Below are 26,244 nucleotides of genomic sequence, written 5' to 3'. Positions count from 1 at the left end.
CTCTGGAAAGCAGTGTGGAGGTTCATCAGAAAATTAAAAATAGACCTACCCTATGACCCAACAATAGCACTGCTAGGAATTTACCCAAGGGATACAGGAGTACTGATGCATAGGGGCACTTGTACCCCAATGTTTATAGCAGCACTCTCAACAATAGCCAAATTATGGAAAGAGCCTAAATGTCCATCAACTGATGAATGGATAAAGAAATTGTGGTTTATATACACAATGGAGTACTACATGGCAATGAGAAAGAACGAAATATAGCCCTTTGTAGCAACGTGGATGGAACTGGAGAGTGTGATGCTAAGTGAAATAAGCCATACAGAGAAAGACAGATACCATATGTTTTCACTCTTAGGTGGATCCTGAGAAACTTAACAGAAACCCATGGAGGAGGGGAAGGAAAAAAAAAAAAAAAAAAAAAAGAGGTTAGAATGGGAGAGAGCCAAAGCATAAGAGACTCTTAAAAACTGAGAACAAACTGAGGGTTGATAGGGGGTGGGAGGGAGGGGAGGGTGGGTGATGGGTATTGAGGAGGGCACCTTTTGGGATGAGCACTGGGTGTTGTATGGAAACCAATTTGACAATAAATTTCATATATTGGGAAAAAAAATTGGAACCTTTCACCAAAACAAAAACAGAAACAAAAGAAAAACCCTAAAACTACAACCAAAACTCTAGGTCCATTGATGAATTTTACCAAATTTAGAGAAGAAATAGCACCAGTTCTATATAAATTGTTGCATAAAATTGAGAAAAAGGTCTCACTGTATAAAACCAGTATTATTACCCAGATACCAAAACCAAAGACATAAGACAACTTTAAGGAACTATCTTTCATGAATGTAGCAAGCCCAATCCAGCAATATATTAAAAAAAAAAATCATTATCAAGTGGAGTTTATCTGAGCAAAGTGAATTTAACATTTAAAAATCAATCTCTGGGGTGCCTGGGTGGTTCAGTCAGATGAGCATCTGACTTCAGCTCAGGTCATGATCTCACAGTTCGTGGGTTCAAGCCCCACATCAGGCTCTGTGCTGACAGCTCAGAGCCTAGAATCTGCTTGGGATTCTGTGCCTCCCTCTCTCTCTCTCCCTCCCCGGCTTGCACTCGATCTCACTCTCTGTCAAAAATAAATAAACATTAAAAAAATATTTTAAAAAATCAATCACTGTAATTTACCATCTTAAAAAAAGAAAACACAACTCCTATAATTATCTTAATATATACAGAAAAAGAAACTGACAAAAGTAAACATTAATTCATGAGGGAAATAAAAGCTGTTCTGCAAACTAGGAATAGAAGGAACAGAAGGGAATATCCTCAACCTAATTAAGTACATCCACAGTAAACCTACAATTGATGACATATATAATGGGGAAAGACTGAATGCTTTTCCTAGAAGTTGGTCCTAGTACTCTCAATAAGTTGAGCAAGGGAAAAAATAAATAGAAATAGCATAAAAATAGGAAATATTCACAGAAAAATAGAAAAAAACATACAGATTAGAAAGGAAGAAGTGAAATGGTCTTTTTTCACAAAACCCTAAGGAATCTACAAAAAAAAAAAAAAAAAGGAAAGAAAGAAAAAGAAAAGACTTAGACCTGATATCAAGGTCTTAAGACTAAAGATCAAAAGTCAAACAGCAATTTTCTTTCTACATGTTAGCAACCAATGGAAATATAATTTGTTTAAATGCCTTTTACATTAGGAAGATAAACTTAAATTATGTATAAGACATGTATGCTAAAAACTTTACAAAATACTGCTAAGACAAAGAAGACCTAAATAAAAAGTGAAACATACCATCTTCATGGATCTGGAAAACAAATGTTACTGATCCAATTCTTCCCAAACTGATCCATAAAGATACAATGTGAACATAACCAAAATCACAGCAGGCTTATTGGTAGAAACGGACTGCCTTCTAAAATTTGTATGACATCAAAGAAATAATACCACCAAAAATATAATGTTTATTTATATTTGAGAGTGTGAGCAGGGGAGGGGCAGAGAAAGAGAGAGAGAGAGAGAGAGAGAGAGACACAGAATCGGAAGAGGCTCACCAAAAATATTTTTAAAGAAAAATAAAGTTAGAGGACTTACACTACCCAATTTCAAAACTTACTATAAAGCTATGTAAAGTAGGAAAGATAGTAGAGTACAAGGATCCTGACCCTTACCTCCTTTAACAGAAACAACAAGGTCAACAATATGCACTGCAATTCACTCTGAAAACAACGTGAAGACTGGCAGAACACATCTTCCACAGCTAACAATAGAGATGATCAAACTGAAAAGGGTAGGAAGGGCAGAGACTTGACAGGGAACCAAACCCTTGGCCTGGCTACCCACAAACAGGAGGAGCAAGGAGATCAGACCCCACACTAGACACCCCCAGCCCTGGAGACCTGCACTGAGAAAGTGAGTCCCCATAATATATGGCTTTAAAAATCAGCTGGGCTTAACTCCAAGGTAGCCAGAGGCTATAGAAAAGTGAGTTTCTGCCCTTACAGAGCCAGTGTGCCAAATAACTCAGCTCAAGACACAGCATAAAAGAAGCAGATTGAAAACAGCCTAAGATACATGTGAAGAAGATACACTAATTTTAGAATGTGTGCCAGAGAGGCAGGGATTTGCAGGAGCATTATCTGTCAACAAAAGTGCTGGCCTGCACCATTTTTTCTTGCTTTCCCCTATCCTAGATAGCCAGAAGCTTTCCAGAGCCAGTCCTGACACCCCATCTGCCAGCATGCTCTGCCTACAGTACTCCTACAACCTGCCCCAACCAACCAGCCAGCCCTAGCAGGCACACTTCCAAAGCAGCACCCAGCCCCCCACACCTAGCTCAATGCATACACCCAGGATGAGTACACCCCCTAGCACAGCCACACAGGTCATAGCTCAACCACAAAGGAGGGTACACACAGCCCACACCGGGAAGCCCCTGGAAACCCCAGGGCACCTGGTTCTAGTGATCAGAGGGGACTGCACTGCAAAGTACCACAGGACCCGCTCTATATACAAGGCCACCACTATCAAGACCAAGAGATACAGCTGACCTACCTAATACAAAGAAACAAACACAAGAGAATTAGAGAAAATAAGAAGACAGAAGAATACGTCCCAAATGAAAGAATAAGACAAAATTACACAGCAAAAGAGCTAAACAAAACAGAGACAAGCAATATGCCCAATTAAGAGTTCAAAGTAATGCTCACAAAGATGTGACCAGAAACTGAGAGAAGAGTGAATGAAGTCATTGAGAACTTCAACAAAGAGATATAGAGTATAAAAAATAACCAATCAGAGGTGAAAAACACAATAACTGAAAAGAAAAATACATTAGAGAGACTCAACAGCAGATTAGAGGATAAAGAATGAATCAGCTAGTTGGAAGATACAATAATGGAAAGCATCCAAGCTGAACAGCATAAAGGAAAAAAGTCATAAAAAATGAAGCTAGGTTAAGGGATCTCTGTGATATCATCATGATAAGGATCCTAGAAGAAGAAGAGAGAGAAGAGAATAGAAAACTTATTTGAAGAAATATTACCTAAAAACCTCCCTAACATGGGGAAGGAAAACAGATATCCAGGCCCAGGAAGCAAAGAAAGCCCCAAACAAGATGAACCCAAGGAGGTCCACACCAAGACGCACAACAATGAAAATGGCAAAAATTAAAGATAAAGAGAGAATCATAAAAGCAGCCAAAGAAAATGGTTACATACAAGAGAAACTCCATAAGGTTATCAGCTGCTTATTTCAGCAGAAACTTTTGCAGGCCAATAGAGAATGGCAGGATATATTCAAAGCGCTGAAAAGAAGAAAAACTAAGAACACTCTACAATGAAGAATACTACAACCAAGAATACTCTACCAGGCAAGGTGATCATTCAGAACTAAAGGAAAGATAAAGAGTTTCCCAAATAAAAGTTAATTAAAAAAGAGTTCATCACCTCTGAACCAGCCTTGTAAGAAATATTAAGGGAACTCTTTTAAGTAGAAAGAAAAGGCCATAACTAGAAGAAAACTATAAAAGAAAAAACTTTTACTAGCAAAAATAAACATATAGTCAAGATAGTAAATCAATCACTTTCAAAGCTGGTGGAAGATTAAAACACAAAAGTAGTGAAATCAATTATACATACAAAAGTTGGTCAAGGTATATACAAAATTAAGAGATGTAAAATACGATATAATATGCATAAAACTTGAGTAAAAATGTAGTGCTTTTTTATTTTTTTACATTTTTAAATTATTTTTGATAGCGAGAGCACAAGTGGAGAAGGGGCAGAGAGAGACGGAGACACAAAATCTGAAGCAGGCTCCAGGCTCTGAGCTGTCAGCACAGAGCCCGATGCATGGCTCGAATGCACAAACCACGAGATCATGACCTGAGACGAGGTCGGACGCTTAACCGACTGAGCCACCCAGGCGTCCCTGTAGTGCTTTTATAATGTGTTTGAACTTAAACAAACATTAACTCAATACAGACTTATATAGAGTATTATATATAAACTCCATGGCAACAACAAACCAAAGATGCACAATAGATACACTAAAAATAAAGAATCCCAAATTTAACACTAAAGAAAACCATAAAATCACAGGGGAGAGAGCAAAAAAGAAACAGAGATGAACTATAAAGAAACTAGAATACAATGAACAAAATGGCAAGAAGTACATACCTATCAATAATTACTTTAACTGTAAATAATGCGATAATAAACACAGGAATACATATATCTTTTTATTTTTTTTTTAATTTTTTTTTCAACGTTTATTTATTTTTGGGACAGAGAGAGACAGAGCATGAACGGGGGAGGGGCAGAGAGAGAGGGAGACAGAATCGGAAACAGGCTCCAGGCTCTGAGCCATCAGCCCAGAGCCTGACGTGGGGCTCGAACTCCCGGACCGCGAGATCGTGACCTGGCTAAAGTCGGACGCTTAACCGACTGTGCCACCCAGGCGCCCCTACATATATCTTTTTAAATTAGTGTTTTGTTTTCTTTGGGTAAGTACCCATCAATGGAATTACTGGATCCTACAGTAATTCTACTTTTAATTTCTGAGAAACGTCCATACTCTTTTCCACAGTGGCTGTACTAGCTTGCATTCCCATTAACAGTGCACAAGGTTCCTTTCTCTCCACATCCTCGCCAACATTTGTTATTTCTTGTGTTTTTTATTTAAGCCATTCTGACAATTGTGAGGTGATCTCATTGTGGTTTTGATTTGCACATCCTGATGACTAGTGATGTTGAGCACTTTTCATTTGTCTGTTGGCCATCTGTATGTCTTCTTTAGAAAAATGTCCATTCAGGGGCACCTGGGTGGCTCAGTCGGTTGAGCGTCCGACTACAGCTCAGGTCATGATCTCTCGGTCTGTGAGTTTGAACCCCGGGCCGGGCTCTGTGCTGACAGCTCAGATCCTGGAGCCTGTTTTGGATTCTGTGTCTCCCTGTCTCTCTGACCCTCTCCCATTCATGCTCTGTCTCTCTCTGTCTCAAAAATGAACAAACGTTAAAAAAGAAAAAAAAGAAAAATGTCTCTTCAGGTCCTCTGCCCATTTTTAATTGTATTATTTGGAGGGGGAGGGGTTGGTGTGGAGTTGTACTAGTTTTTTACATATTTCATATACTAACCTTTTATCAAATATATAATTTGCAAATGTCTTCTCCCATTTAGTAGACTGTGTTTTGTTTTGTTGATGATTGATGATTTCCTTCACTGTGCAAAAGCTTTTTATTCAGTACAGCTGATGTCATATGTGGCATTTAAGAAACAAAATAAATGTACAAAGGAAAAAAACAAAAAACCAGACTCTTAAATATAGAGAACTGGTGGTTTCCAGAGGGGAGGTGGGAGGGGTGGATGGGTAAAGTAGGTGATGGGAATTAAGAGTACAGTTACTGTGATGAGCACAAAGTAATGTACAGAATTATTAAATCATTATATTGTACACATGAAAACTAATATTATACTGTATGTTATACTTGAATTTTAAAAATAAATTAAAATTTTAAAAACAATACTCATCTATATGCTGCTTACAAGACTCATTTCAGACCTAAAGACAATACAGACAAAGTGAAGGGATTGTGAAAGATATTCGATGCAAATGGAGGAGAAAAAAAAAAGCTGAGCTAGCACTCATATCAGATAACACAGACTTAAAAACAAAAACTGTAAAAAGACAAAAAAAGGGCTTTACATAATAATAAAGAGATCACGCTAACAAGAGGCTATAACAGTTGTAAATATCTATGCACCCAATACAGGAGCACCTAAAGATATAAGGCAAATATTAACAGACATAAATGGAGGAATTTATAGTAACACAAAAATAGTACAGAACTTAAATATCCCAATACCCCACTTGCATTAATGGATAGGTCATCCAAAAAGAAAATCAATAAGGAAACAGTGTCTTTGAACAACACATTAGACCAGATGGACTTAACAGAACATTCCACCCCAAAACAGCAGAATACATTCTTTTCAAGTACACACAGAACATCTTCCAGGATAGGTCACATTACGCCAAAATAAGTCTTTAAATAAATTTGAGAAGACTGAAATCATATCAACATCTTTTTTAACTACAACAGTATGAACTAGAAATCAATTATAATGAAAAAAAACTGAAAGAAAAAAAACATACATGAAGTTTGCAAAACAAGATGCTACTAAACAACCAATGAGTCAATGAAAAAAATCAAAGAAGAAATAACAAAAACATGGAGACAAATGAAAATGAAAAACAATGGTCCAAAATCTGTGGAATGCAACAAAAGTAGTTCTAAGAGGGAAGTTTAGAGAGATACAAGTGTACCTCAAGAAACAAACAAACAAATCTCAAACAATCTAACCTCACAGCTAAAGAAACTAGAAAAAGAAGGACAAAGCCCAAAATGAGTAGAAGAAAGGAAATAATAAAAATTAGAGTATAAATAAATGAAATAGAGACTAAAAATGAATAGAAAAGATCAATGTGACTAAGAGCTAATGCTTTGAAAAGATAAATTTATTAAGCCTTTAGCCAGACTAACAAAGAAAAAACAGAGGACATAAAATCAGAAATGAAAGAGAAATTACAACCAATACCACAGAAATACATAAAAATTACAGATTACGACAAAGAAAACTATATGCCAACAAACTGAACTTAGAAAAAAATGGATAAATTCCTACAAACATCAATCTCCCAAAACTGAATCATAAAGAAATAGAAAATCTGAACAGACCAATTACTAGCAATCAAGTTGAACTGGTAATCAAAAACTGCCAATAAACAAAAGTCCAGTACCTGATGGCTTCACAAGTGAATTCTACCAAATATTTAAAGAGTTAATACCTATCCTTCTAAAGTATTCCAAAAAATAGAAGAGGGAGAAATCCTTCTAAATTCATTCTATGAGGCCAGCATTACACTGATACCACAACCAGACACAAAGACACACACACACACACACACACACACACACACACACACACAAGGAAAGGAAAGGGAAGGGAAGGGAAGGGAAGGGAAGGGAAGGGAAGGAAAATAAACATAAAAATAAAAATCAAAACAGAAATAAAATAGTTATACAATTCTGGCAAAAAAAAGTATAGGTTACATCATAATCCTTATGAATGTAGATGCAAAAATCCTCAACAAAATCTTAGCAAACCAATTCAAAAATAAATTAAAATTTATAAAAAATTAAAATTCACCACAATTAAGTAGGATTTATTCCAGGATGCAAGGATGGTTAAATTTATGCAAATCAATCAGCATGACATATTACATTAACAAAATGAAGGATAAAGTTCCTAAGATCATCTTAACTGATGCAGAGAAAACATCTGACAAACATCCATTCTTGATAAAAACTAAACAAAGTAGTATAGAGTGAACATACCTCAACATTATAAAAGCCATATATAACAAACCCACAGCTAACATCAAACTCAATGGTAAAAAGCTAAAACCTTTCTCCTAAGATCAGAAACAAAAGAAAAATGTCCACTCTCACCATTATCATTCACCACAGTACTGGAAGTCCTAGCCATAGTAATCAGACAAGAGAAAGGAAAGAAAAGGCATTTTGAAGTATAACTGTTAGTATTTGCAAATGACATACTACATATAAAAAACCCTAAAAATTCCACCAAAAAACTATCATACCTACTAAATGAATTCCATAAAGTTGGAGGATACAAAATCAATATAGAGAAATCTGATGCATTTCTATACACTAATAACAAAATAGTAAAAAAGAAATTAAGAAAACAATCCCATTTACTATTGAATCAAAAATAATAAAATACCTAGGAATATATTTAACCAAAGAGGTGAAAGAACTATACACTGAAAACTAGAAGACCCTGATGAAAGAAATCAAAGAAGATATAAACAAATGGAAAGATAACACTGTATTCATAGACTGGAAGAATTAATATTGTAAAAATGTCAGGGCGCCTGGGTGGCGCAGTCGGTTAAGCGTCCGACTTCAGCCAGGTCACGATCTCGCGGTCCGTGAGTTCGAGCCCCGCGTCAGGCTCAGGGCTGATGGCTCAGAGCCTGGAGCCTGTTTCCGATTCTGTGTCTCCCTCTCTCTCTCTGCCCCTCCCCCGTTCATGCTCTGTCTCTCTCTGTCACAAAAATAAATAAACGTTGAAAAAAAAAAATTTTTTTTTAAAAATGTCTACACTATTCAAAGCAATCTATAGATTCAATGCAATCCTTATCAAAATACCAACAGTATTTTTCACAGAACTAGAACAATAAATCCTAAAATATATATGGAACTATGAAAGACCTTGAATAGCAAAAGCAATCTTGACAAAGTACATAAATCTGTCAAGACGCACTGTACACATAAAATATACATTTTATCTTAACTATATTTCAGTAAAGTTAATTGTAAAAAGGAAACAACAGGACAAGATTTATGTACAAGGATGCTCATATTTAATAGCAACAGAAAAAACAGAACTATTTAATGTTCATTAATAGTTATCTGGTTAAGTTAAAACACATATTCATTAATATAATGGGAAATTATGTCACCTTTAAAAAGAATTGCTGTGCATTGACACAGCAATCTTATATGTTAAGTGAAAAAGACAATTTAAAGAATATGACCTAATTTGAGTGTGTGTGTATATGCACACATACTTCCATGTGGCTTACAAAGAAACAAAAAGTCTGAAAGAATATATACTGAATAGAAAACAGTGAACTTTTTTATTTAAGGTAGGACTATTTGGCAGAGGATTTTCATTTTCTCTGCATGTTTTTTACAATACATTATCACATTTAAAAAGTAAAGATAATTCCATTTTAAAGAAGGAAAAAAGGTCAAGAAGCCAATCCTTAAATAACCAAAACGTTGAATCTAAGAACAGGGAAGTGATTTCAAGAGGAAGAAAACCTTCTGGAAACATTCTGTAGCCTACTGCTTTCCTTCTTGCCAAAATCACCCTCATCAAAAATTCTTATCCAAGCCCTTAAAAAGCCCAGTATTTTACTCAAAAGCATTAATCCTCTATTAAAAAAAAAAAAATGTTTCCAAAGAAAATAGTATTTTAAACCACTTTCAAATTTTACAAAATAACCAACTCTTATAGAAAGTGTTCAAATATAAACTTTATAAACCTAAAAAATTTAAATAAATACATATCAAGCAAAGCAAACAATTCTTTAACTGAAGATTTGACCAGGTACACATTGTGGGGGGAAAAAACAGCTCTTTAACAATTAAGACTTTAAAGTTCAGATAAAAAGTTAAATTACTATTAAGCCGCCCAAAAATAGAAAGTACTCAATGAACTGAAATACTAAAAACATTAAAAATCCTCAAGGTACCTGATTTTGAGTCCCACAACACCTGAACTGAAACCCTGTCATATGTAGCAGAGGCGGTGGAAAATGCCTTCTAGTGGTAGATCACACAGTTACCATCTGTTTCATCAAGTCAGGCAAACTCGGCTTTATTAACAGAAGCAGAACAGATGGGGGGTGGGGGGGGGGAGGGAAATGCCAACATTACAAAGTTAGTTTCTGTTCTTTTTTCACGAAGATCTTAAATAGATGTAGTATCTTCTCAAAAATGTGAGGAAATAAGCTTTTTAAACCCACGACACATTTTATTAACCTCTAAAGGATCCTTACCAGTAAGGCATTCTTATCTTTCCATTAGAATTACAGAATGCTTATCTCTTAGGAGAATTAGGAGAATTTAATGCAAAGAAAACATGACTAATACTTGGGGAAAAATGATAACTGCTAAGGCTATTGTAATAAAAATTCAAAGAAAAAGATACTAAGTATTATGGAACATGCGAACAGAACCACCTTTGAGGAGCATAAAATCTAGATGTCCCATTTGAGAGGATGTGCTTTTTTAGTCTTATTAGTTGTGTCTGAAGTACAAAGGAATCTTTTGGATTCATTAGAGATGAGAGTTCAAATTCAGTAGATGTTCAAACAATGACTACTGATCATCTTACACGGGTCATTAATAGTTTTTAATGTACCACATGACCCTCTCGTCAAAAGATCATATATCCTAAAATAGTCTCAAAGTTGTGACACACAGCTGAGGCAAACATAACACAATGAGTAAGCAAAGAGAGACAATCAGAAACATTAAGATTACATGAAGGACTATTCCAAAAAATAAAAGAGGAAGGAAAATTCATTCTATGAAGCCAACATTACCCTGAAACCAAAACCAGATAAAGACACTACAAAGAAAACTACAGGCCAATATCTCTGATGAATATAGATGCAAAAATCCTGAACAAATATTACCAAACCGAATCCAAGAATCCTTTTAAAAACTCATTCACCCCAACCAAGTGAGATGTATTCCAGGGATGCAAGGGTAGTTCAGTATTCACAAATCAATCAACATGATACATCACATTAACAAGAAAAAGGATAAAAACCATATAATCTCAATAGATGTACAAAAAGCATTTGACAGAGTACAACATGCAATCATGATGAAACCCCTCAACAAAGTAGGCTTAGAGGGAACATACCTCAACAAAATAAAGGCTACCTATGAAAAAACCCACAGCTAACATCATACTCAGTGTTGAAAAACTGAGAGACCTTCCTCTAAGAGAACAAGACAAGAATATCCACTCTCACTTTTATTCAACATAATACTGTAAGTCCTAGCCAAACCAATAAAAGAAAAAGAAATAAAAGGTATCCAAATTGGTAAGAAATAAATGAAATTTTCACCATTTGCAGATGATATGATACTGTCTACAGAAAACCCTAAAGATTCTACCAAAAACTACTAGAACTGATGAATGGATTCAGTAAAATCACAGTATGCAAAATGAATACACAGAATCCTGTTCCATTTCCATACACTAATAATGAGGTAGCAGAAAGAAAATTAAGAAAACAATCCCATTTACAACTGTACCAAAAAGAATAAAATTAAACTTAACCAGGGAGGTGAAATACCTGTACTCTAAAAATTATAAAAATTTGAAGGTGACACAAACAAATGGAAAGATATTCCATGCTCATGGGCTGGAAGAATTAATGTTGTTAAAATGTCCATAATATCCAAAGCAATCTACGGATTCAATACAATCCCTATCAAAATATTACCAACATTTTCATAGAACAAGAACAAATAATTCTCAAATTTGTATGGAACCACAAAGACTCCAAATAGCCAGAGCAATCTTGAAAACAAATGAGAAAGGTGGAAGTATCACAATCCCAGATTTCAAGATATATTACAAAGCTGTAGTAATCAAAACAGTATGGTACTGTCACAAAAAGAGACACATAGATCAATGGAACAGAATAGAGAGCCCAGAAATAAATCCATGATTATATGGTCAATTAATCTATGACAAAAGTGGCAAAAATATACAATGGAAAGAAGACCATCTCTTCAACAAACAGGGCTAGAAAAGCTGGACAACTACATGCAAAAGAATGAAACTGGACCACTTTCTTGCACCATATACAAAAATAAACTCAAAATGGATTAAAGACCTAAATGTGAGACCTGAAACTGTAAAACTCCTAGAAGAAAACAGGCAGTAATTTCTTTGACATAAGCCATTGAAACATTTTCTTGATTTGTCTCCAGAAGCAAGGGAAACAAAAGCTAAATGAAACTATTGGGGCTATACCAAAATAAAAATATTTTATACAGTGAAGAAAACCATCAACAAAACAAAAAGGCAACATACTGAATGATATATGCAAATGATTTATCTGGTAAGGGTTTAATATCCAAAACATATAAAGAACTTATACAACACACACACACACAAAAAACCCCACACAAATAATCCAATTTAAAAAATGGGCAGAGGACATGTATAGACATTTTTGCAAAGAAGACATACAGATGGCCAACAGACACATGAAAAAAATGCTTAACACTAGTCATCACGAAACGCATGTCAAAACCACAATATCACTTCACACTTGTCAGAATGGCTAAAATCAAAAACACAAGAAATAACAAGTGTTGGTGAGGATGTGCAGAAAAAGGAACCTTCGTGCACTTTTGGTGGAAATGCAAATTGGTGCAGCCACTTTGGAAAACATTACGGATGTTCCTCAAAATATTAAATACAGAATTACCATACAATCCAGTAATTTCACTGATGGGCATTTAACCAAAGAAAACAAAAGCACTAATTTGAAAGATATATGCAATGCTGTATTTACTGCAGCATTATTTACAATCACCAAGATATAGAAGCAACCTAAATGTCCATCAAAAGATGAATGGATAAAGAAGATACGGTGTATACACACACACACAGAAATACTCAGCCATAAAAAAGAATGAAATTTTGACATCTGCAACAACACAGATGGACCTAGAGGGTAGAAGGTAGACTTAGAGAAGATAGACATCTTGTGATTTACATTAATATACTATTCTTAATTGAATCCAATTGCATGCATTTTAATATATTTCGTAAGACTTATATTTCATGTGATCATGTCCAGATACAGATCTGCTAAAGAGCTAAATTTTACTCTGAGAAAATTCAATAGCTTTCAGACTGTTTCAGCCTTAAAAACAAAATTAGTCTGTAACATATAAATGGATAATGATATGCTATTAACTGCTTATATACTACAAAATGGTCACTTGATTCACTCAAACAATAAATCTTTACTCAATGAGGGCACTGTATAAACTGATGGGGATAAAAAAAATAATAAAAAAATAAATAAACTGATGGGGATATAGTTAGGAGAAGGGAAGGAAGAGATAGGAGAAAACAAAATATAATTGCTAGTTGTACAGAGCTTATACTCCAGAAGGGAAGACAACAGTAAATAAAGATACAAATTATTGTTGGGGTGCTTGGATGGCTCAGTCAATTAAGGGTCAGACTCTTGATCTCAGCTCAGCTCAGGTCTTGATCTCAGGGTTGTTGAGTTCAAGCCTCACACTAGGCATGGAGACTTCTTTAAAAAAAACAACAGATACAAATTATTGTTTTAATAAAATTATAAGTGCTACAAATTAAAAGCATACTGTGAGAGTATATACTTGAGAGACTTGACCTGGTCTGGGAGGTTTCCTTAAAAAAAGTGATATTTAAACAAAGCACTGGAGTGCCTGGGTGGCTCAGATGGTTAACCATCCAACTTTGGCTCAGGTAGAGATCTTGCGGTGAGTTTGAGCCCTGCAGTGCAGAGCCTGCTTGAGATTCCCTCTCTCTTTCTCTCTCTCTCTCTCTCTGCCTCCCTCTCTCTGCCAGTCCCCTGTTCTCTCTGAAAATAAATAAACAAACTCTAAAAAAAAAAAAAAAGTACATCATGGGGCATCTGATTCTTGATTTTGGCTCAGGTCATGATCTCAGGGTCATAGGATTGAGTCCCTCATCGGGCTCTGGGCTGAGTGTGGAGCCTGCTTGGGATTCTCTTTTTCTCCCTCTGCCCCTCTCCCCCATTCACACACACACACACACACACACACACACACACACACACACACTCTAAAATAAAAAACAACAACAAACACTGAAAAACTTGACAAGCCAATTCAATCACCTACAAATTAAAAAAAACTAATATGTAATATTTCTGTGTAGAATGTAGAGATGCAAGAAGAGTTTTCCATAATGTCTGAAAAACAAGGTTAATAAAAGGAAAACATCAGAATCACTGGAAAAATAGTTTGAAAAAGAATAGGGGTGCCTAGGTGGCTCCATTGGTTGTGTCTAACTCTTAATCTCAGCTCAGGTCTTGATCTCAGGGTCATGAGTTCAGGCCCCATATTGGGCTCTGCACTGGGCATGAAGCCTACTTTTAAAAAAAAGAATATAATTTTTGCCTTTGATCTCTAAAACTAGGCAGTCACCTTTAAAGCTTTCATCTTTAAAAACTAGCATTCCACTACTCCTAAAACTTGACCATGAAAAAATGGCCATACCCACAGATTTGTTCTTTTTGTTACTCATATTTCTTAGGGTTACAATATACTCACAAATGATTAGTAAGGCTAGTCATTCCTTTGATTTAACATGTCTGTTGTAGATGAAGCCATCATGATGATTTAATGGAGGACAAATTCAGTGTGATCAGAGAGCTACTCTAGATTTACACTGAAAAGCAGCTTTATAATATTCCCAGATAGTCACTGCCCTGACATCAGCTTGGGTAGTGTTGTGCATGCTATGCTGCATTTGAAGCATGTTTTCCTATTACCCTCTTTCAAATACAATTAATGGCACTATTGTATCCACTTAGGTTTTCCTTAAAACATGTATTTTGGCATGTATATCATCTGATGTATTTTTTTTAATTAAAACTTAAAAATTTTAGTTTTATGTATGTGTGTAGTGTGTGTGTGTGTACATGTGTGTATAGTGTGTGTATACATGTGTGTAGTGTGTGTGCACATACATACACACATACATGCACATACAATTGGCCTGGAGCTCAGGGGAGAGTTACAGGCAAAAGATACAAATCTAAATGCACTTAAAGCCATGAGATAAGATGAGATCACCAAAGGAGTGAGTATGGTCAGAGGAGAGGTCTAAGAAATAAGCCCTAGGGTACTTCAAAATTTTAAAGTAGGGAAGAAAAGGTGATCCCAACAAACTAATGAGGGGCAGTCAGAGAGTTAAAAAGCAAATCAAGAGAGTGTATGGTGTCCTGAAAGTAAACTGAAGAAAAGTGTTCAAGGGTGAGGAAGTAACCAACTGTGTTAATTCATGCCATTAGGGTAAGTAAGCACTAACCACAGGATTTGGTAACAGGAATTCACTAATGACTCTTTCAGAAGAGAGAATGAAGAGAAAAACTTGGAGACAGCAACTATAAGCAACTCTCTGAAGGTGCTATAAGGGGGACAAAGAAATGTGGCAAAAGCTGAGAGAAGGTCAAGAGAAAGTTTTGGTACTGTTGTTTACTTGTTTCAGAATGGGCAAGATCATAGCATGTCTGGCATGCTATGCTGTATTGGTGAGCTTGGACTGACATAACAAAATACCATAGACTGAGTGGCTTAAACAAATGTATTTTCTCATAGTTCTGAGGGCTGGAGCCTGAGATGTGGCTGCCAGAATTATCAAGTTGGTGGACCTCTCTTTCTGGCTTGCAGACAACTACTTTCTTGCTGTGTATTCATGTCACAGAAGGAGAACAAGCTCTCTGGTGTCTCTTCTTATAAAAGTACTCACTATTCCTATATGAGGGTGATATGCTCATCACACCTCATCTAACAGTAAGTACCTTTCAAAAGCCTCATAGCCAAATCCCATCACATTGGGGGGTAGGGTTTAACATATGAATGGGGGTTGGGGGGCCATGTTCAGTCCATAACATATACCAATGTGATCTTACTCTAACACACAGATAGATCTCATAAATCTTGAAGAAAATATTAGCAAACCAAATCCAGCAAGAATAATACATTATAATCAATTTAGGGTTATTCTAGAAACACAAGGCTTATTTAATACTTGAAAATAAGCCCACCTATTTATCTTATTAAAAGAGTAAAAAAAGATGGGGCGCCTGGTGGCTCAGTAAGTTGAGCATCAGGTCATGATCTCACAGTTTGTGGGTTTGAGCCCCGCATCAGGCTCTGTGCTGACAGCCCAGAGCCTGCTTCAGATTCTGTGTCTTCCTCTTTCTCTGCCCCTCCCCCACTCATTCTCTCTCTCTCTCTCTCTCTCTCTCTCTCTCTCTCAAAAATAAACATTAAAACCATTTAAAAAAAAAAATAGTAAAAAGAAAAAAATTATAATCTCAATAGATTCAGGGAAAATATTTCCTAAGATTCAACATCATTTGTGATTAAAAAAAAAAAATTCTAACAAACTATAAATAAGGAAATGTCCTTTAGCCGAGAAAGAACACCTACAGTAAACATCATAATCAAAGGTAACACAGTGAAAGGTATCCTCTTGAAATTGGGAGTAAGAAAAAGATATCTACTCTCACTAATTTTATTCAACATTATACTAGAGGTCCTACATACTGTAGTAAAAAAAAGGAAAAGATACAAAACATTTGAGATTTAGAAAGGATGAAATAAAACTCTCAATATTCACAGATAATTATGTACAGAGAAAAACAAAAGATCTACAGAGGATTTAATAGAATCAGTGACATTATCAGTAACATTTGCTAGGTTTAAAACCAATATAAAAAATTAATTTCATTTCTATCTACCATTCACAATTATAAAATTAAATTTATATTATGATGCCATTTATAGCAATATCAAAAAATATCAAATATTTAGGAATGAATCTAATAAATGTTTAGGGCCTCTACATAAAATATAAAAGAATACTAAGAAAAATTAAAAATTCTAAAATAAATGAAGGGATATGTCGCATTCATGATGGACACTCAATTGTAAAGATATCAATTCTCCCCAAACTGACCTATAGAGTCAATGCAATACCAATCGAAATCAAAAGAAGTTTTTTTGTTTGTTTTTTAAAATTTTTCAGGCTCATCCTAAAATTTACATGAAAATACCAAGGGCCTTGGCAAGGATGTGGGAAAAAAGGAAGCCTGGTGCACTGGTGGTGGGAATGTAAACTGATGGAGCCACTGTGGAAAACAGTATGGAGGTGCCTCAAAAACTTAAAAACAGAAGTATCATATGATCCAGTAATTTCACTGTTGGGTATTTACCCAAACACTAATTTGAACATACAAAGGACCAAGAAAACATAAGACCAACGTTAAGAAGAAGAACAAGATAGGAGGACTTGTTCTACCAGATATCAAAACAATTCAAAAGCTATAGCAATTAAGACAAGTGACGCTGGTGCAACAAAAGACCAATGGACTAGAAAAAATAACCCAGACACAGACCCACACAAATATGGACATTGAAATCTATGACAAAAGTGGTATTACAGAGCAATGGAGAAAGAGGCTTTTCAATAGTGTGCTGGACAACTGGGTAACAATATAGAAAAAAATCAACCTCTTCCTTAAATCGTATCTAAAAATGATTCCACATAGATTTTAGACATAAATGTGGAAAACAAAAACACAAAATGTCCAGATTTTAGGGCACAGGTTCTTTGAGGTCCTCAACCCCAGGAGCCTGTTGATAGAATTCTAAGATATAAAGATATTTTTGGTACACCCTGTATGCTCTCATGCCTTACCATTTTAGTGTTCAACTTCTAACTTATGGCATCTATGTATCTCTGCCTGAAGTTTCCTAGGACTTGTTTTTGAGTGCTGAGAACTACTGCCATACCATAACCAGCGCCCAACCAACAATTGATACATATGAAGAACATGTGTGAGGAACACGATGTTGTGAGGAACACCAGCTCCCAGAGTTACCCAGAGATCCCAACTTGTTAGTCACCTGCATGATACCATACCCTTTATTCAGCCCCTTCACTTCCCTGCCTTAAATCCAGTATATTTCTTGGTGATCATTCCCCACATGAATTACTTATATTTGAATCCTTGTCTCAGAATCTGCTTCTTGAGAAACCAAGACAACTAAGACTCAGAGTTACCATGAACTAGAGTGGTGAAAAACAATTACTTCTCTATTTTCATAACTGCTAACTGAAGGAAATGCTAAAGTTCAGTTACAAATAAAAGCGACAGACCAAAGTGGTATTAGTGGTACCTATGACTCTGTCTCTAACAGAAATCACAGATGTTTTAAGATTACATGACATTTGCTGTAAATATCTCAAAATAGTTTTTACACTCCTTACTACTTTGAAATTGTTATTAGGTAACTACTGAACTGCACATGATTGCAGTCTCTCTGTCAATAATATTGTGCAGTCTTCCTGTCTATAAGGTCACCTGTTGAGCAACTATCTCTGGATCAACTAATTACTCAGCCACAAAACAGTTGAGAGTGTTCTACAACTAGAGATGAACTAAAAAGGATAAACTGTGGTGTTCTTGGAAAACCTATTCTTGTGTTTTAGTGTAATATAAAAGTTATACATATAAAAAAAGTTATACATATATAAAATATATATATATACATATATATGTACGTATAAGTATATGTATATATGTATGTATATATATACATATATGTGTATATATGTATATATATAAAAAAAGTTATATACATATAAAAAGTTATATATATAAAAGTTGTGTATAATACAACAATTAAATACAATTAAACTTTATCCTGTGGGTTTTTTTCAATGTGTATTTACTTATTTTTGAGAAAGAGAGATGGAGAGCAAGGAGAGGAGGGGCAGAGAGAGGAGGAGAGAGAATCCCAAGCAGGATACATGCTGTCAGTTCAGAGTCTAGTGTGGGGCTCGAACTCACAAACCATGAGATCATGACCTGAGCCGAAGTCAGATGCTTAACTGACTGAGCCACTCAGGCACCCCAAAACACCAGAAGATTCTTAAAACCTCTATAAGGTGAAGATGGGCAGGGAGGGCAGTCCTAATGGCACTGTACTTCTCAAATAGCAACACTGGTAGCTAGAAAGCAACAGAACCAGGACATAACCCTGAGAGAAAATTTTCAACACAATTCTAGTCCTAGCCAAATCAAGCATAAAAGAAGAACTCTTTAGGCTTGCAATACCTTCAAATTTTTTTTTCCCATTCACCCTTTTCAGGAATCTACTAAAGAGTATCCCTATCAGGCAAGGGAAGAAGATAAATGATGCTAAGAAACAGGGCAAACAGAATCTCCTAAGGTTCATAAAATTCAAAAATGACAGCTCTGCTATTTTAGGCTTGGAGAGCAACTAAGCCAGAGTGGGGGCAAAAAAGTTTCCAGGGTAACTCCTATGTGGTATTATAGCAAGAGGAGATCCAAAGACTGCCAGAGGTTTGGGGGTGAATTAGGTATATACAAAATGAAGCAAACAGTAAAACAAAGTTACTAGTAACTCCAAAGTAATTATTCTGTGAAGAGCATTTTACACAATCTTAGCAATGTGAATATTTACCCAAATGTTATGAGATATCTACATCAGCAAGACAGGAGGAAGGGAAGTCAATGTGTATATGTGGCAAAAGTAGAGATGGGGATGGGGGACATCAGCCAGTGGACTGAAGTCTCAGATTCCACAGGAAGAAGACAAGAGAGGATACATAAAACTAAAAGGAAAAAAAAAAATCAAGAAATGGGAACATTAGCAAGTTACTTAGAAACATGAAAGGAAATACCAAAACACGCAATTTGACAAGTAACTCCCTCAGGACACAGGAATAAGAATGGGATGAAAGGAGTAATTCTTTCCATTGTGAATCTAGTAGTACTATTTCACTTCTTAAATTACATACATATGCTATTCCTTAAACATAAAAATTAATTTTGTAAAATGTAAATTTTAAACAAAGTCAAATAACATTTATTTTCCAAGTGCCTACTACCTACAGGGAGCATACCAGATCTCCCATTAATACTATCACTATTTCTGAGGCCAGCTTTGCAGAGTATGATTACCCCGATTTTTCTCAGATGAGAAAACTGAAAATGACAATGAAAAAGGAACATTTTTTGGTTTTTTATTTCTTTTGTTTATGTTTTATTTGGTCCTTTACCTTTCCAGCAGTAGCAAAATATTCACCATCAGGGGACCATTCCATCAAATGTACAGACACTGAGGTTCTAAAAAAAAAAAAAAAGTTAACCAGTCCGCATTTTTAAAATCTGGAACACTGTATATATAAATGGTCAAAACAAGATTTTCATAACATATCAGAACAAGAGTGTTTTCACCTCCCTTAAAATACAAATTAATTATGAAAACCAATCCAAAGTTGACTTTGGAGACCCAAAGAAGAATGCAATCAACATGCATAAAAGACATCTCCACCTACCTGCCCCATGAATGTCCAAAATAAAACAAGTTAAAAACTGAGCTCACCCATCTCCCCTGGCTAAGTGGGTCCCTGCACATAATCCATACTGTCAGTGGTATAGCCATTCTTCCCCTTAAGAGTAGCTGGCAACTTGTATCACATCTTCCTCTTCCCCATCCCTATCTACATCTCATCCATTAAGGAGTAATTCCCAAGTTCTGAGGTTGTAACTCGAAAAATATTTTTGTCCTTTTTTTAACCAATCAACTGTAACACAGACTAAAGGTTAATATGGGTTTGGGTTAGAAGAAGTCCACTTTCTAGGCTTCTAAATGTAATGGTACTATCAAAAAACAGAGATCACTGTGCAAGGGAACATATTTTAGGATGACTGGTTTTTTTTAATTAATGAGAACAACAGAGTTAGACACTAACTTGCACTGCCAGATGCACTTCCAATCATTTAAAACTGGAGGAATTTTATTATCAATTTCTTCCTCCTCTTCCAGAATGTCACCTCCTGGAGGAGCCCACAACTGAATAGAATCGGTTGCTGTCAACAATCTGTTATCTGAAAATTAAAGAAAGTTCTAATGAATACGCATGGCTTATCTGGAGACAGAATTGCACATGTGGGCTTATATTTAGGTTTATAAACTATTCTGTGAAAACCAAGACATATCCATTTCAAAGTTCTAAGAATCCACTACACAAGAAAGGGTAAGTCTCGGGTGAAACTTGACAACAAAAAAGAAAAGCTTACTGGCAAAGAGCTACTGTGTATCAGGTAAATCTTAAAAACAAAACAAAACAAAAAAAGCAAAAGTTCAATAACAAAACAAACGCAAAACACTGATATGTAAACATAGAATATTCTCAGGATATAAAACAGAACTAAAGATTAATGAAATTTGTTTTTCTACAAAATTAACCTTATTAATCATGAATGTAAACAGGGGCAATGGCCATTATCATTAGGGGTTTCTAATCTTTCAAATTTAAAGATAAAATTTCCTAAAACACAAAAAAAAATGAGATAGGGGTTTTTTTTGCCCCTGTTTTATTTCTGAGTTTATTTCTTATTAAACACAGTGCAAGTGTTAACTAAGGAAACAAATCATCACTGTTTCCTAGAATAAAACATTCAAAGGCAGGAAATAAAAGCACAGAACTCAAAGTAAATTAAGCACTGTACAAAGCAGTGTATACCAAGAAGAAAAAAAAAATACACTCATTAACAAAAAGAAAATATTCTACACTGACCATTTTATTATGAGAAACTATATTACATTGTAATCAGACATTTCTAAATGAACATTTACTCTTTATAATTTCTAAATATAATCACTAAATACCTTGAGGGTCCCATGCTAAATTGTATGTCACAGAACTCAAAAAAAACTGCCCCGTTTTAAGCCACTGACACTTGAGTTGCTGAAACATATAGAAAGAAAAAAGAAACATATGTTTTTAAAGTAATATCCACAAATATTACCATTTTATCATTTTATTCACCTTAAGACTTTATGATCTAAAACAAAAATGTAAATATTTCACTATTATTTTGAAAATATTGCTCCTAAAATAACTTCCAATAGTTACTTATTATTTACTCTACCACATCAAGCTGCTTGCCCTGCCCAAAGCATGTTCTCTCAGGCTTCCTTCCATGTCTATAAACACATTCTCAGATGTAGGACATGCTTTTTCTCTCTTCTCCACCTGCAAGCTCCCATGCTTACATCTATATCCAGCTAAATCACCACCTCTGCTGACATCCCAGCAGCAGCCATGGTACCCTTTACATCCCATTTTAACAGTGGCCACATGCATGTGTCTGAATCTCCTAGTAAACTCCAGTTCTTCAAGGCAGGAATTATGCCGTAATAAGCTTTGTGTCTTGAGTGCTGTAATGGCTGGAACATATGCAGACACTCAATACATGTTTGTGAAAACAAATGCACATTAGAAAGAAGTGAAAATTATCATAATCTTATGGACTCAACATCTAAAATAAAACTAGATGTATCTCCCAAAGTGAACAAATTTGAACCACACAATATATACAATCCACAAATCTATATTATGTGTATTATATTTATTTGATTAATTTCCAGTCTTTTTTCTATTTTCATTCTAAAAGATAGAAAGATTTAAAGTGTAAAAGTCAAAGGCCTTTGCCATGAAATACAGTAAGTGAAAAAAAGTTATTTCTTTGTAGTACATAAATGCAAAATGTCCTTTTGTAAAGTATAGTGCATGTAAAGCCACGTCACCTTAGGCAAGTTATACATCAACTGCTTGGCAAGTAGTAATAATTTAATAAACAGAAATTCCCTCTCTCTGTATGATACTTTTTAAATACTTAACAAATACTTCATTCAAGGTATCATGACCATCCAGAACCAGAATTTTAAAATAACTGCAAAACCTGAATTTCATTATCTAAAAATAATTATATATATTTATAAATATATACATATATATTTATTTATATTTATATTTAAGTGTATTTATTTATTGGTGGGGGGAGAGGGGAAGAGAGGGAGAGAGAGAATCTCGAGCAGACTCCACACCATCAATGCAGATTTGGATGCAAGGCTCAAACTCACAAACCCATGAGATCATGACCTGAGCCGAAATCAAGAGTCAGATGCTTAACTGACCGAGCCACCCAGGCGCCCCTGTGAATTTTAAGTAAAATAAAATATAGCACCTAGAATGAATTTGAATGGTTGGTTCTCAATGTGATATGCTAGACCATTTAGCTGATTAGTGAGTTTACCTAAGCTCCTAACTCCTTCACTCAACAAGTATTTAGAAGCACCTATTGTGTTCCAAGTCTTGTTCTAAGTACTTCAGATGCACCAGTGAACAAAAGAAACAAAGCTCCATACCCTCATGGAGCTTACATTCTAAACAGTAAATAACAAACAAGATAAATGCTGTGGGAAAAAAGTTTAAAATAGAAGGATGAGGGGTTAAAATAAAAGTGGTTTTGTTTTAAAATGGGCAATTTTTTTTTTTTTAATTTTTTTTTTCAACGTTTATTTATTTTTGGGACAGAGAGAGACAAAGCATGAACGGGGGAAGGGCAGAGAGAGAGGGAGACACAGAATCAGAAACAGGCTCCAGGCTCTGAGCCATCAGCCCAGAGCCCGACGCGGGGCTCGAACTCACGGACCGCGAGATCGTGACCTGGCTGAAGTCGGACGCTTAACCGACTGCGCCACCCAGGCGCCCCTAAAATGGGCAATTTTAAAAATGGGCGGATCCCTATTGGGAAGGTATTATTGAGAAAATGCTTACAGGATCTGAAGGAGCTGACCTTGGAGTTACCCAGAGAAAGAAAAACATTCCAGACAAGAGAAAAAACAATGCAAAGACCTAAGATGGGACAGTAACTGTTCAAAGAATAAAAATGCCAGTGTGGCTGGAGTAACATTAGAGGACAAAAATAGTAGGAGTCGAGCTCTGAGAGGTGTTAAGTGAGTACTAGAGGGAAAAAAGACTATAGAGTCTATTGTAAGGCTTTTTGGCTTTGTGTCTGAGAGAAATAGGGAGTTTTAGGTGGAGAAGTGTGTCATGACCTGCTGTGTTGAGAAAAGAGAAGAGAAGGATATAAAACATATCAGAGACTACTCCAGCAATCTAGACAAGAAAAAATAGTAGTTCAACTAAGGTAGATTACAATTAACAAGGTAAATATCAATTAGCAATATTATAGAAAACTGGGTTTCTAAAAGGTCTAGGGGTATATCTCTAGTGAATGTAGAAGATCTTACCATCAAAAGCACCACACCAACTTCAGATGGGTATTCCAGACCACATTCAGCACTAGCTCTTGTAAGGCACTCTTTACTGCTATCAACTGGATTCTAAACTTAACTCTAAAAAACTTCTACTACCACTGAATACTTACACAATTTCTCTTATGAGAATTTATGCCCAAGGGCTCAAAAATACAAACAGCATTACCATACGAAGCTGCAATCTAAAAAGAAATGAACAAAGCATTAACATTTAGGAAAAGAAAATAAAGACAACATCCTTTTCACAATAATGTATAAGCTAATTACATATAATACAATCCCAATACAGTATTCATGATTTATTCCATCCCATAAATATAACTGGAAAAGAATTGGATTTAAGAATCCCTTCTCTGTTGTCAAAAATTCATCAGGCTTTAGTTTACACATCAAATACAAGGTTGAACTATTCAAAGAAATCATCCTTTTCTGTAAGAATTTTTTTTAACATAGGAATAACTTTATTAACAAAGATAGCATTTCAATGGCACATTTGCCAGAAATTTTATAATCCAGTGAAAAATAATATAAAAACCATGAGAAGCAGAAAAAGATATCAAAGAGTATTAAACAGGTATTCAAAAGACATCAAATAAAATGACATTAATTATACTATGAAACAAAAAAAAAAATTCAATGGGGAAAATCATCTAGAAAAAGGAATAGAGAAAATGGACTAAGGAGAGATCAGAGACTCCACTGCAAGTGGAAGAGAAAGAGCTGATGTAGACATCTCCATCGGACTTAAGATAGAGATCTGGGTTCCAGGTCACATACCTGATAAAAGGGACATAAATCCTCTGTTCCTGGAAGCTACCAGAGCCTGGTAGAGATGATTTTTTTTTAATATGAAATTTATTGTCAAATTGGTTTCCATACAACACCCAGTGCTCATCCCAAAAGATGCTCTCCTCAATACCCATCACCCACCCTCCCCTCCCTCTTCCCCCATCAACCCTCAGTTTGTTCTCAGTTTTTAAGAGTCTCTTATGCTTTGGCTCCCTCCCTCTCTAACCTCTTTTTCTTTTTTTCCTTCCCCTCCCCCATGGTCTTCTGTTAAGTTTCTCAGGATCCACCTAAGAGTGAAAACATATGGTATCTGTCTTTCTCTCTAAGACTTACTTCCCTTAGCATAACACTCTCCGGCTCCATCCATGTTGCTACAAAAGGCCACATTTCATTTTTCTCATTGCCACATAGTATTCCATTGTGTATATAAACCACAATTTCTTTATTCATTCATCAGTTGATGGACATTTAGGCTCTTTCCATAATTTGGCTATTGTTGAGAGTGCTGCTATAAACATTGGGGTGGTACAAGCGCCCCTATGCATCAGCACTCTTATACCCTTGGATAAATTCCTAGCAGTGCTATTGCTGGGTCATAGGGTAGATCTAGTTTTAATTTTTTGAGGAACCTCCACACTGTTTTCCAGAGCGGCTGCACCAGTTTGCATTCCCACCAACAGTGCAAGAGGTTTCCCATTTCTCCACATCCTCTCTAGCATCTATAGTCTCCTGATTTGTTCATTTTTCGAATAATTCCTTGAGAGCCAATTCCCAATTCACCCTCCTCTTGGCAAGAGGGAATCAACTACAGGGAACAGACCAAAAACCATTCTTGGTGACACCTAGAACACTAAATTAGGTATATATATTTTTTAAAGGCCAGTCAAAAAATGTCTACTGTCATCTCAGGGCACTCTCACACCAAAAAGTGATTTTAACTGTCACTTAATATCTAACACTCTTTCCACGAAAAAGCTCTTAATCTACAATGGTAGGGAGGAAGCTACTTCAAATGCCCACCCGAGGTAAACACCAAGGCAAAAACTGTTAGGAATGATCACATTCAACTTGTCAGCTGATGAATGAATGATTATAATTGGCTAACATAGTCATAAATGACAAAGCTATCACCAAAAGGTCTGGCAATAAAGGAAATAAAAGAAGATGGCAATAAAAAAACAATAAATCGAAGGTGTCGTTTTTGCCTTCTTTATCTTCAACCAGGTAAGGAAAAGTGGAAACAGGGTTATGAACACTAAGGTCCTATATATGAAAGGAAACTTTGCTCCCAGATAATTTATTGTGATCATTACCAGCCCATAAACAATTTACTAAAATT

The 26,244-nt window shown here is 35.5% G+C and overlaps 1 protein-coding gene across 4 annotated transcripts in view; it reads right to left on the bottom strand.

The window, feature by feature from the left end:
* The window catches only part of DMXL2 (Dmx like 2), a 159,294-nt gene that overhangs the window by 100,760 nt on the left and 32,290 nt on the right, over positions 1–26,244 (bottom strand). For all 4 annotated transcript variants that reach the window (XR_007152953.1, XM_047862502.1, XM_047862500.1 and 1 more), the window contains exons 3-6: positions 24,227–24,298; positions 21,660–21,738; positions 20,740–20,875; positions 20,044–20,110 (exon numbers count right to left, since the gene is read on the bottom strand). Coding sequence is in view for 3 of the 4 variants with exons in the window: in XM_047862502.1 (XP_047718458.1) it covers positions 20,044–20,110; positions 20,740–20,875; positions 21,660–21,738; positions 24,227–24,298 (354 nt within the window). In the remaining variant the exon portion in view is untranslated. The remainder of the gene's footprint in view (positions 1–20,043; positions 20,111–20,739; positions 20,876–21,659; positions 21,739–24,226; positions 24,299–26,244) is intronic.

Source organism: Prionailurus viverrinus, chromosome B3, assembly GCF_022837055.1.
Source record: "Prionailurus viverrinus isolate Anna chromosome B3, UM_Priviv_1.0, whole genome shotgun sequence".
Lineage (NCBI taxonomy): Eukaryota > Metazoa > Chordata > Mammalia > Carnivora > Felidae > Prionailurus > Prionailurus viverrinus.
The sequence above is the reverse complement of the archived record's forward strand: the minus strand, read 5'-3'. Positions and strand labels throughout refer to the sequence as shown.